The sequence below is a fragment of the Canis lupus genome, chromosome 33 (assembly GCF_048164855.1).
Source record: "Canis lupus baileyi chromosome 33, mCanLup2.hap1, whole genome shotgun sequence".
In the NCBI taxonomy this organism is placed as follows: domain Eukaryota; kingdom Metazoa; phylum Chordata; class Mammalia; order Carnivora; family Canidae; genus Canis; species Canis lupus.
Window position 1 is genome coordinate 24,613,894 of NC_132870.1, and position 12,497 is coordinate 24,626,390.

Sequence of the window (12,497 nt, forward strand, 5' to 3'; positions counted from 1 at the left end):
ATTCTTGGGATTCCCTGCTGTAGGCAAACAGGGATTAGGCGTCATCACTCTTGCCTCCCCCACAGCAGCCCATTACCAAGGAGAAATGCCTCATCTACCTCTTCCCCCCCCCCCCCCCCCCACGATGATTATGTGGTTCTCATATCAAACAGGGAAACAGCGGCTTTGGCTCTCTCCCTCCTGACTCTGCCGGCAGTAGGAAAAGTCTTACATCCTAAGATCCAACAAACTGCTTACTCAGCAGAACCCTGAATGACGGGTCTCAAACGTTAGATGCCCTAAATCAAGAACTAAGTGAGGTCAGGGCAAGACTCTTGAGAATCAGACCACTACTGATTACTTACTACTTCAACATCACTTAGGTTGAAAGGGTTTCTCCACATGTGCTGTTTTAATATAACTGACAATTCTCATAAGCTCTCACAATTAATACATGACATTCAAGCTCAACTGGACAAAATCAGTCTCTCCAGGATTATTCGATTGGTTTGGAAACTGGGGCAATATTTGATTGGTTTGGAAACCAGGGTCAATATTTCAGTGATTTTTTTTTTTCTTCATAGAAATAATTGTTAGGTTTTCTTTTTCTCTGTTTGCTGGTGCTTATGTCCCTTCATGCCTTCCAACATCTCTTGGGAGCCATACCATGGACCTCCTGACCCAACCCCTGAGAATACTCTGCTGTCCCACCCCACACCGCCCCTTTTCAGCCTGAAGCAGCCAGACTGGTCATCGTCCAGTTCCCTAATGGTAGTTAGGATTACTCTTCCAGGGGGAGGAAGACGACGGAACGAGTTAGGGGCAGACAGGGAAAGATAAGGGAAAGGTCCAGAATCAGGCTTCCAGCAATCTGTGGGCTCCCATAGACCCTGAAAGGCCCCAGGAGTCAGGCTCCTAATATCCCAAGGAAACAGAGATGAGACAGTAAAAAACAAATAAACCGGGCTCCTTAGCTCCAAAATATTAGGGAGTATTCCCCTTTAATGGCTACTGAGTACTCTCAAGAAATCCCAGATGTAGAGAAATCTTATGGAGGGCGTATTAACCAGAGAGAGGGGAACACCTTGTTCGTGCTCAGGATATTTACAGAGAAACATTTTGTTTGTTACAGGTCCCCCATGTTTGTTCTAAATATAGATACATTTACAAATCCGCTCTGGTGCTGACAAGAAATTTACCAAGTTTCTGGGACATCTTATAAAAGACCATCAAAGCCCTCAGTGGCAACCCTGCCGGGGACCCCTCTTCGCTGTTCTCTCTGCTTAGTACATTTCTACCTAGCGCTTCGCTCACTCTCGTCCTCTGTGAGATTCATTCTTGGGACTCCCGTGAGACGAGAACCAAGCTCTCCTGCAGCAGCAGTGTCTGTTGAGGGGTGTACAGCTATACTGTAAAGAAAAAAAAAGTCCGTATTGATAGAGATCAGCCAACGTTGCGAATGTCGGATTCAGCGACTTACGTCTTGAGCGCCTAGGAATACAGTGCAACAAGACAGACTAGTCCTTGCTCTCAGGGCATATACAGCGAGGAGGCAGAGGCAGTTAGGTGCAGTTAGGCAAAACGACCGCCCCTGAGGAGTGAGGAGGGCGGGTAACAACCGTCCGACCGGGCTTCCCTTAGCCGGGTGGGGAGGCGCCGACAGGCCAAGTCAGCGCAGCGCCGGCGTGGAGGGCCTACACGGGAGCCAGCCCGAGTTGTACGGTTAGGCGATTACAGCTGGAACGTGTCTCCTCCTCCTCCTCCTCCTCCTCCGGTCCTTCCCCGTCGCTTACGCAGAGGGGACACCGTGGCACAAAGCCAGTCAGCGGCCGGGATGGAGCAGCGCGGACTCCCCGGGAAGCCGCAGCGGGGCCCTGCTCTCGGCCGGGCCTACCTACCTGTCGTTGAGCGGACGGACCCGCACGCACACCGCGACAGCCCCTTCCTCCGCCATCCCGCCAAGGCTGACTCCAAACGAACTGGCGCAGAAGCTCAACCTCCGCCGCTTTCCAGAGCGCACGGGCCGCCCCGCCTTTAATTTTAAAATTTCCGAAACGCCGCGTCTGATTGCGTCGCGGCCTCATGACGTCATGGGTTGTTCCACTGCGCGCGGTGCGGGGGGCGCGAGGCCGGCGGCGCGTCTATGGGTCGGGGGGGGGGGGGTCGGGTAGGAAGTCGCGGAGAGGGATGCGGGAGGCCCGCGGAGCGCGCTCCTCCGGCGGCGGCGGGGGCGGCTGTTTCCCGCTGAAAGCCCCAGAAATGCAGGCCGCCGTTTACGGACTCCTCCTCCTCCACCTCACCCTAACAGTATTTGCAATCTGTACGACAAATAAGGCAGAGAATTTTTTCACCAATAGGTGTTAAGTCCTTTAAAGAATCCACTTTTTTTTTTTTTTTTTTTTTTTTATTAAAAACCCCTCGAACGACAAGAACTGAAGTCCCTGCACTGCCCTGAAACCTAGGAATCTTGTGCTCCTTAGAAACTGAGTTTTGGGTTTTCCTTTTTCTTTGAACTCCTGTTGCCATTGGCTGTGAGTTCCTACGAGGTTGTTTTAGAAAAAAAGGAATTATGGAGGAGTGGAAAAACTATGAGTGAGGTGAGCTTTTACTAGGAAAAAGTGGGAAAATAATTCTAATGCTTTCCCAGAAATGGTGCTGTTTGTATTTTTTAAAAATATGTATCATAGTAAAGTGTTAACATTTTCCTTAGGAAGCATTTCATTCCCTTTCTTGATTTAAGGCGTTTCGGGAATTATTCCCTTTCCCTCACCGAAAATAGGACCTGCAGTTAATAATCGCTTATTATTTGGAGGAGTAGAAAATTCTGGTGATTTAATAAAACTTTTGGAAGGTAATTTGGCAATATCAATAAAAAACTTCAAAAATAAAAAACTGAAGGCACATGTGCCTTTTCTGCAGAAATTCTGCTTTTTTTTTTTTTTTATGATAGTCACAGAGAGAGAGAGAGAGGCAGAGACACAGGCAGAGGGAGAAGCAGGCTCCATGCACCGGGAGCCCGACGTGGGATTCGATCCCGGGTCTCCAGGATCGCGCCCTGGGCCAAAGGCAGGCGCCAAACCGCTGCGCCACCCAGGGATCCCCTAGAAATTCTGCTTTTAAGAATTTATTTATACCCGTATTTAAAGGACTGTGCAAGGATATAATGTAGATAGGTTGCCTCATTGTTTATAATAGCAAATGGCTAAAAACATTAAATGCCTGTAAATAATAAATATGAGACTAGTTAAATGGATGGCGTTTTATCGATACAGTGAAATGCTATGTAGCCAGTACAAAGAATGATTACAGTTCTTAATGTGAACTTTAGAAAGCCTTTCAGGGTGTTTCCTTTGAAAGAAACCCAAGGTGTGGAATTGTGTGCAGGATGGGATCCTAGTTGATATTTCAAAAGATATTTATGTCTGGATATGCATACGTAGTTTCTGATACACAGAATATACCTGATTTCCTTGGAGAGGGAAGGCTGAGTGAGATACCGGATCTATCTTCCTTTGTATAATTCATTATTAATCATTACTATCATTATTAATATTTCAGCCATGCAAATATTAAGTAGTTTCTTTCAACTTGAATAAACTAGCTAATAGGAAAAAAAACCCAGCAAGTCACAATGAGTTTAATCATTCAAGATTTGTTTAACCAGCTGCGAGCTAGTATAGACTACTCTCTCTTGTGGCTATACTGTGATGGTACTTGGCTGTACCTAATAAGACAGAGTTAAGCAAAGTATATTTTAACTGATTTTTAAAAAAATAGTAGTGAAATACAGCACATATTTAGCTGAAGGGAAAGAGCCTGTAAAAAGGAAGAAGGAACATGCAATTAATGAGAGAAAAATCTCTGACAGCATAAAGGGAGTTGGTTCAAAAGCACAGAGGATTTGCCTTTCATAGTTGTGATTGTTGCCATGCTAGTCTCTGTTGTCATCATTGTAGCAGCTAACATTTATTGAGATTTACTATGTGCCAGGTGCTCTGTTATATGCTCCACGTGCATTTTTTTCATTTAATTTTCCATATATATTCATTGGGAAATACTCATTGAGCACCTACTGTGCCAGATGTAGCTATTCTTCTCTTAGGGGAGATGGATAATGCCCTATATATACCGTGGTAATGAGTATCGAGAAGAAAAGTAAACAGCAGATCAGAGGAAAGAGAATGAGAAGGTGGGCTGGAGGTGCTAGTTTCTCATGCAACACATACGTGGGAAGAAACAGACAATAACACATAAGTAAACTAACTTTTGATAAGAAGAGGCACCATATTGGATGGGATGCTCAAGAAAGGCCAACAGTGGGGACTTCGGAGGTGAGACCTATATGATAAGAATTAGCCATGCTTGGGAGGGTAGGGCACCTTTTTTACATGTCCCAGACAGAGAGACAAGTAGGTCAGGGAACCCAAGGCTTGTGCAGTTTGTCTTGTACATGTCTGAGGCAGGGAAAGAGGGCCCCTGTGGCTGAAACATTTTGGGCAATGGTGGGAGATAGGTGAGGGCCAGCCAGGTCCTGTGGGGCCTTGTGGGCTATGATAAAATGTTTGGCTGTTATTCCAATGGTGAAGGGAAGTCCATGGAAGGTTTTAAGCCAGGGGGTAAAAAGAGATTCACTAATTTCTTTTCAACAGATAATTTATTTTCTATAGATATAGAATAGAAACAAAAAAAACAAGATTTTCTTTTCTATTTAACTATGAAAATAGAAGCAACCAGAAGAAACTTTACACTGACTCCTGCCAACCTGGTTACACACCTACTTGTATGTGCCCATTTCCAGATTGTAACTAGGTCGACAACTGTCTCTCCTCCACTCTGAAACCTTCTTCACATTTATATTAGATCCTGGCCCTCCTGCTTTTCTGTCTGATGTCGTCATTTCCTCTTCTCTAATAAACTAGTTGTTAGCAAATATATGTCATAATTTCTTTCATCTTGGACATTTAAGATATATTGCAAACTTAAAATGTCTAATACCAAATTTGTGATCTTCCTCTCAAAACTTAGTGGATCTGCAGTTTTCCACATCTCAGTTGATGGCAAGTCCACCCTTCCAGTTACCTAGACCACAAAGGTCTAATTTATTTTCTCTTAGTCTATATTTGGTGTGCCTGAAAATTTTGTTGGGGCTACCTTGAGCATTTTCTAGAATATGACCATTTATCACAACTTCTGCTACCTATCTGGTCCAAAATACCCGTATCTCTCACCGAGCTCATCTCCATGCTTCTACCTTTGCCCACCAGTACTGCTAGTATCTTCACAACACAATTTCAGTGATCGTTTAAAAGTATGTTAGGTCATGTTAATTCTCTCTTAAGACTCCCAGTGCCACCCCCAACCTTGTTTTTTCTCAAAATAAGATTCACAGTCTCAGCTGTTGCTCTGACATGATATCATCCCTTGTAATCTCTGTGGCCTTACCCTCTCTTTTTTGCTGTTTCTACTACAGCCACAATGGTCTCTTGACAGTTTCTTGAATACTAGACAGACGCTTTCTGAAGGCCTTTGCACTGGCTGTTCTCTGCCTGGTAGGGTCTTACCCTAGATATCCATGTTTTCCCTCTTCCATTTAAATCCACTATCTGCTCAGATGTCACCTTCTCAGAACTCTCTTCCTAGAAAATAGCAACTGTCTTTTTTATGACTTCTCTTTCTTTACTCTTCTTTTAAAGATTACTTATAACTTCCAGAAATGATATGTATATATCAATTTATGTGTATTGTTTGTTTCCTATTAGAGTGTCAGCTCTATGAGGTTAGCGACTTCTTTTTGCTTATACCTTACGCCGTGCACCTAGTAAGAGATTTGGAGTCTAGTAAACATTCAATTACAAAATTGCTTATTCAATTATTTAATAAGTGCTTTTTAACATAATTTCTAGAAGGTTACACAGAGGACCACTAATCTTCTTTGGTGGGGAGGAGTGTGTTAGAAAATAGGTCTACCTTTCATTGTATACTCTTTCATAATCATTAATATCTTAATTAGTAAATGTTAATTATTTCCCTCAACTTTAAGAAATTAGTTGATAGGTAAAAACTGTATGTAAAATAGGATTGGTTCATTCAGGATTGGTTTTGGTTAACTAGTATAGACAACTTTAAATTATGAAGATACTAGGCTGTATCTAATATAAAATACAGTGAAGGAAGCTATATTTTAATGAGTGGTCAGGTAAGGCAAAGAGATTTGTTAAAAGATAAACTGAAGCATATTAAGTTTTAATAATTTGAGACAAAATTGATTCAAATTGGGCAAAAAATTGGGGACGCCTGGGTGGCTCAGGGGTTGAGTGCTTTCGGCTCAGGGCATGATCCCAGGACCTGGGATCGAGTCCCACATGGGCTCCCTGCATGGAGCCTGCTTCTCCCTCTTCCTATGTGTGTCTCTGCCTCTCTCTCTGTGTCTCTCTCATGAATAAATAAATAAATCTTAAAAACAACAACAACAAATTGGGCAAAAAATTGAATTCAAATTGAATTCAAATTGATTCAAATTGATTCTATCTCTCCAATCTAATAGATAGAAAGGAGCCCTGAGGACCTGTACAAAATGAGACTTTTATAGGAGGAAGGGAATGGGAAGAAGGAAGTCATACTAGGCAAAACAAAACAAAACAAAACAAAACAGGTTAGTTATTGAAAAGTTACTTTCCTTTAGGAGATAGGAGTGGTTAACCAGTCAGATTACCTAACTAGTGCTGATTAGGTGATTCCTGATTGATTGGTTTAAGATTCTATTTCTGGAAGAACTGAAAGAGTAATTAAATTCAGTTTGGTGATGTGAGGCTTGGCATAAATAACTTAATTTGGGGCCTGTTTTTTGGTTTGTTTATTTGTTTAACAGATTGAACAACTTGTCTGAAGTTATGGAACTTCAGGAGAGAGTGGTTTAAGATTTGGATGCATAACCTTTCTCTAAAAGGTACTTAAAACATTTATTGATTAATTTTTTTTCTTACCTGGAAGATTAGTACATGCACATGATGAAAAATTATAAGTAGTAAATGAAGAATCACAGTGAAAAATAAATCTTTTTGGCCCGTCTGGTCCCCAGGGTACCATTGTCATCCCAAAGGTAATTTTGCCATTTCCTAGAGTGTTATCCTCAAATTAATCTATGGATGTACACATAAATATCTTTTCCTATATTACATATCTTTTAACAAAAATACCTGTTGTACATGCTGTAGTGCACTTTGCTTAAAATGTGATCTTTACCTAAATATTTTCATTCAGTTTAAGACGGTAAAATGAATTTTTGAGGCATGTTAGTTGTGTATTTTTCCATGTTGTTTAAATTACTGTTTCTCCCCCCAAACTGTGTTTATTTCTGCTGAAGCTGCAGAGGGCACTGTACACCTTCCAAAAGCATGGCATAGCCTGAAAGAGTGTTTTGCAGTTCTTGAATATGGAGCAAATTTTAGGATTCAGAGAAGCTCCTGATAATTAAAAATATGCATCAATTCAACTTGTTCTCCTGTACTCACTTATTTTATGCATTTGGGATAAAATTAATTACAATATATAGTTATACCATTACCTTCAACAGGAATGCTTTTTCTTTAATAGACACAATGTTTAATTCCCAAAGCACAAGTCTTATCTTTAATTTTGGTATAATTATTTGCAGTGATCACAAGCATAGTACCCATTTCCTTTTAATCATGGTTACATTGGATTTGGATGGCATCTTGGAAATGGCAATGACCTGGGTCAGTCCAGCTTCACTGTTTATAATCTCTGCAACAGTACCAGAAAATCATTCATCTATGTGATTTACCATTTTCTCCTCCACAGAATGAAGAAATTGGTTGAGAGAATTTCTAGCATTCCTGTCAGCACAAGTAAGTCCATGACATCTTCATAAAAAGAGGAACTTGTTAAAATTGAGTTTGGATGTGTGTCAGAACAGGAATGAGGGAGCAGGATAAGTTTGCAGAGGATATCCCCGGTGGTCACGGTGCTGCAGAGATGTATATAATAGTTCACCAAAATCCTTCATCTTCTTTCTGGCCCGAAAGCAAGCTTTGCACTTAAAGCTGTTACTTCTAGGCCCAGAGAACAAGAACTTCATGGGTGCATGGTGTCCATTTGGTCAGTGAGCCTCCTCTTTCCCTCACTAATGATTCCAAACTTCTCTCACCCTCCGCATGCCTGGGTCCCATCTTCATCCTTACTGAGAGACCAGGTCGCCAGGCAGGATGTCTCACCTCCCAGCTCTCCTACCCTGCTGACTGTGCTCCAGCTGACCTATATCCTGCCAATTCTATTTTCACACACTTCCAGAGAATGAGGTGTTTGTCATGTCTGAGGCAGATTCTTTTGTGTATGCCCTGATTCCATCCTCTGCAGTCTCCTTCAGGACCGTGCATCAGGAATTATTCTCTATTTTAGAAAAAAGGCTATAAAATAACAAAAGGAAGAATCATCTGTCAGTCTACTACTCTAAAAAAATTGTCTAAAGTTGTCAAGTGAATGTTCCTTATCTCCCATCTTCCTTAAGGTGATGAACATCGTTTCTTTCTGACCTTTTCTTGAATATGTGCAAAAACCTATTTGGAGAAGTAGCCGTATTTGTATTTTCATAATGGAATCATTCTGTACTTACTGATATGCAATTTGCTTTTTATGCTAACAAATCAATGTGTAGATCTGTCTTTTTTTTTTGAATGGCTGTCTAATAGTCAATTGTATCGTTATATTGTAGTATATTCAGCCATTCCTTTATATGGACTTTTAGATTGTTGCCACCGTTTTAATATAGCTTATAACACAAAAATCCATCTGTGTACACTTTTACATACTCTTGCCCTTATTTTCATAGAATAGATTGCTGGAAGTTAAAATATTGACCCAAATAATACGCTTATTTTGAATAATAACAAATATTACCAAATTACTTTCTAAATAGCTTGTACCAATTATACTACAAGCAAGAGTATGTGAGTGTCTGCTTCCCCATTCATCACTATTCCTTGATAGTATATCAGGTATTTCTATTTTAAAATTTTTATAGGAGAAAAAGATATTTTATTATTACTAATTTATTATTATTAACTTAACCTGCAATTCCTTGACTGCAAATAGAATTGAGCATCCTTTCATTATTATGTATTATTTATTGTTCTTATTTTTTGTTCATTTGGATTAAAAAGTCCTTTGCTATTTTTTTGGTGGATTTTTTATCTGTTCAAATACTTTGCTCCCTTGCTGCATGTGCTCTGCAGTTGTACCCTGGCTGCTTTATCCTTCAGAACAGTTGTCTGCAACCACTGTCTTTGTGTGTTGTAGGCAGCATTGGTCCCTGGCCTGAATGTGGTGTGTTTGAACTAGGTGTGCTTTGATCTGCTTGGGAAATGAGATCCGTGGCTGCTGCCTCCATGTGAACTGAGGCCTTGCCAAACTCCCTGGTGGGGAGATGCAATGTTGGCGGGGTTTTGGGCCAGTCTTCCGGGGGAGGGCCTGCTGCTCTGGGACTGAGGCAAGCTTGGCTAGAAAGGGCTGTTCCACTGGAGCATGGGGGTTTAGATGTGAGGTACGCAAGTTGGGTAGGGAGTATTGGTACTGTGCTGGTTCCCACAGGTAGCCCTGTGCTTATGATGAGGGGCAGAAGAAGGAAATGTTGCCAGCCAGTTCCTTGTCCCTGGAGGGGTCTCTCCATGAATGCTGTCTCTCAGAGATGCACTCTAAGTGAATAACCTCCCCGCTCTGTGCCACGTGCTCTTCAGATCACTGTTTCCAAGTTATGTGTGTGTCAGTTGGTTCAACAACAACCCCGTTATCTAAGAGAAAAATTGGAAGTTGTTTTTAAGTCCTATTCTTTCTCACAGCCAACACAACCAACCAGTCAGCAAGTCCTACAGGTTTTTGTACCCTTGTTTTCTTGCGCATCACTAATACCACTGATACATTCAGCTTCATCTTCCTTTTATGACTATTTTTTTCCATAAGTAGTTCAAATGTCATTTTTCAAGAAGCCTTTGTTGGTCCTCTGTGTTCCTCTAGCATGATATGTAGTACTTATATCTTATAGCTTCCATATGGCTTCCCAACTAGGCTATAAGCTCTTTGAGAGTAGGGCTGTGTCTCCATTTCTTAAATCACAATTGGTGATAGTTATCATGCCCTTGACGGAGATGAAATACAAATTCTTTAATAACTATGAAAAATTACTGTTGTCTAAGAAGTTAAGTTATTTTTGTACTGAGAGAAGTAGCTGAAAATACCCATGAAGTAACTATCTTCTTAAAAATGTTAATTGATATGCTATAACTAGAATGAACCCTAATAACATAATTTTTTCAGGCCTAGAGCTATCTCTGCAATGTAATCTCTGGAATATGTGTATACTCATAGTATTGAGAACCACATCATTTCATTCCAGGATACATAAAGGGCATTGCATATGTAATTAGCAGAACAAATTACCATGTAGGTTACATACTTTTACATTTGCATGGTGAGTAAGAATGATTATTTTGGGGACGCCTGGGTGGCTCAGTTGGTTAAGTGTGTCTGCCTTCAGGGGGTCATGATCTCAGAGTCCTGGGATTAAGCCCTGTTTTGGGCTCCTTGCTCGGTGGGGAGTCTGCTTTTCCCTCTCTCTCTCTGCCCACTCTCCCCCCCACCCGCCCTCTGCCTCCAGGCTTTTACTCTCTATCTCAAATAAATAAAATCTTTTAAAAATATATTTTTATTATGATTTCCACGTATTTAATTTTTTGCTTACTTTGACTTTTACAATCTTTAATGTATATACCTTAGTACAAGAGGAAACACTGAAATTTTAAAATAAAATATTTATTTAATTTGGTGAAGTATAAGATCTCACCAGTAAAACACCCTGGCTTAAACTTATTGCTACCTATGTTTCTATTAAGTTTGTAAGCATGACCTCTTTACTTTTTGAGAGTTACTTCCAAATCCTTTTCAATATATGCATGGGAACAGCATGAATTTTCTTAGTACACAGAATAATCATTGGAATGGGTTTATTTGAAAACCTAATAGTGGCACTTGCCACAGTAAAACATTGAGCTTTTTGCTGGAATGTACTCTTAATTGTTTTTCTTTTTTTTCTTAATAGGTTTGTAATTTGATCTCTTTGTGAAATAACCTGTCATCTTATGAGAAACTGTTGGAGCGTTAACTGAAAGTAGAAAGAAGCAAGTCCTAGGGAACTCCTAAAAATAACTGATCCCTTTATTTTACTGCCAACTTTTGCTACTTCAGACTGAAACAACCCAATAGTAACAACCTAATCCTGTAGAACTGTATGCATCTATTAACTGGAAACATGCCCAGTGTCCACATTACATAGTCTCAAGAGATTTGAAAATGGCTGTCTCTGAGGAGTGGGAGTAGGTAGTGGATGAGGGGTAGAGGGTATAAGGTGGGGAACTTCTGTTTTTAAGTTTTTTTTTTAATTTATTTTTTATTGGTGTTCAATTTACTAACATACAGAATAACCCCCAGTGCCCGTCACCCATTCACTCCCACCCCCCGCCCTCCTCCCCTTCTACCACCCCTAGTTCGTTTCCCAGAGTTAACAGTCTTTACGTTCTGTCTCCCTTTCTGATATTTCCCACACATTTCTTCTCCCTTCCCTTATATTCCCAAGGTTTTTAGCACTACTTGATTTGTAAAATATGTACACATGCTATTTTAATAAAAATAAAACAACTTATAAAAAGAAAACTTACAAAAAAAGTTATTAACCCTAAATTTGGCCTTTACTTCTTGTGTTATTTCTTATGGGCTATTCCTTTCCATTGAAAGGAAGCTGGATTGATCCTCCTTGAGTAGTACTTCTTCCAAAGACTCTCCAGGAGTGATTGAACTGCAGAGAAGAATGAAACACACAGGATCAGTGACTGAGGCAGGAGTCCGTTATGGCCAGATAACACAGGGAAACCATTATTATATCAAATGAACCACAGGTAAGAGATTCCTTAAGCACTCCCAAAGAGAAAGGGTTATTTTCTAATGCAGTCCTTTCTGCCTTGCTTCCAAAAACTAGTATGGTGGACTGATGTTTCTTGTGTAAAAGAGAATGAAACCAGAAAGTTAGTAGTTCTGGGATCCTTGGGTATATGGATACGGATCCTTCACTAAATCTGGTCTTGACTGTGAGAAGCATGAAAGCAGAATTCACTTGCATCTCCAAATGTGAATCTCCTTTGCTTGCTAATTGAAGAAGTAATAAAGTAAAATGAAAATATTTCCAGCTTGTCCAAATTGTAATTCTTACCAGTCTTTGTCCCTTTGATCAGATTATGTAATTTGACCTAGCATGATTGATACTGGGGAGAAAATTAGCTAGAATGACTTCATGGTTTATGGGGAAAGATGGAGACCAGGTTGAAATTTCCCCTCCTTTGCCCCCACTAGCTGGGTTTGACTTGCTATGAACCCATTGCTTTTGGAGATGTTGAGCTCTGGGTTCTCATCAGTGAAATACATTTGGGTGCCAAACAACCCAATGGAGTTCTCTA

General features: G+C 40.6%; 1 protein-coding gene and 1 long non-coding RNA gene across 7 annotated transcripts in view; one reads left to right on the forward strand and one right to left on the reverse strand.

The window, feature by feature from the left end:
* Positions 1 to 2,066, reverse strand: part of CENPE (centromere protein E) — an 82,635-nt gene extending 80,569 nt beyond the window's left edge. For all 6 annotated transcript variants that reach the window (XR_012023442.1, XM_072810664.1, XM_072810666.1 and 3 more), the window contains exon 1: positions 1,878 to 2,066. Coding sequence is in view for 5 of the 6 variants with exons in the window: in XM_072810664.1 (XP_072666765.1) it covers positions 1,878 to 1,933 (56 nt within the window). In the remaining variant the exon portion in view is untranslated. The remainder of the gene's footprint in view (positions 1 to 1,877) is intronic.
* Positions 2,067 to 2,374: 308 nt separating this feature from the next.
* On the forward strand, positions 2,375 to 12,168 carry LOC140623915 (uncharacterized). Its single transcript, XR_012023443.1, has 4 exons — positions 2,375 to 2,576; positions 6,848 to 6,925; positions 7,801 to 7,847; positions 11,090 to 12,168. It is a non-coding gene; the product is annotated as an uncharacterized lncRNA (long non-coding RNA).
* Positions 12,169 to 12,497: the final 329 nt, after the last annotated feature.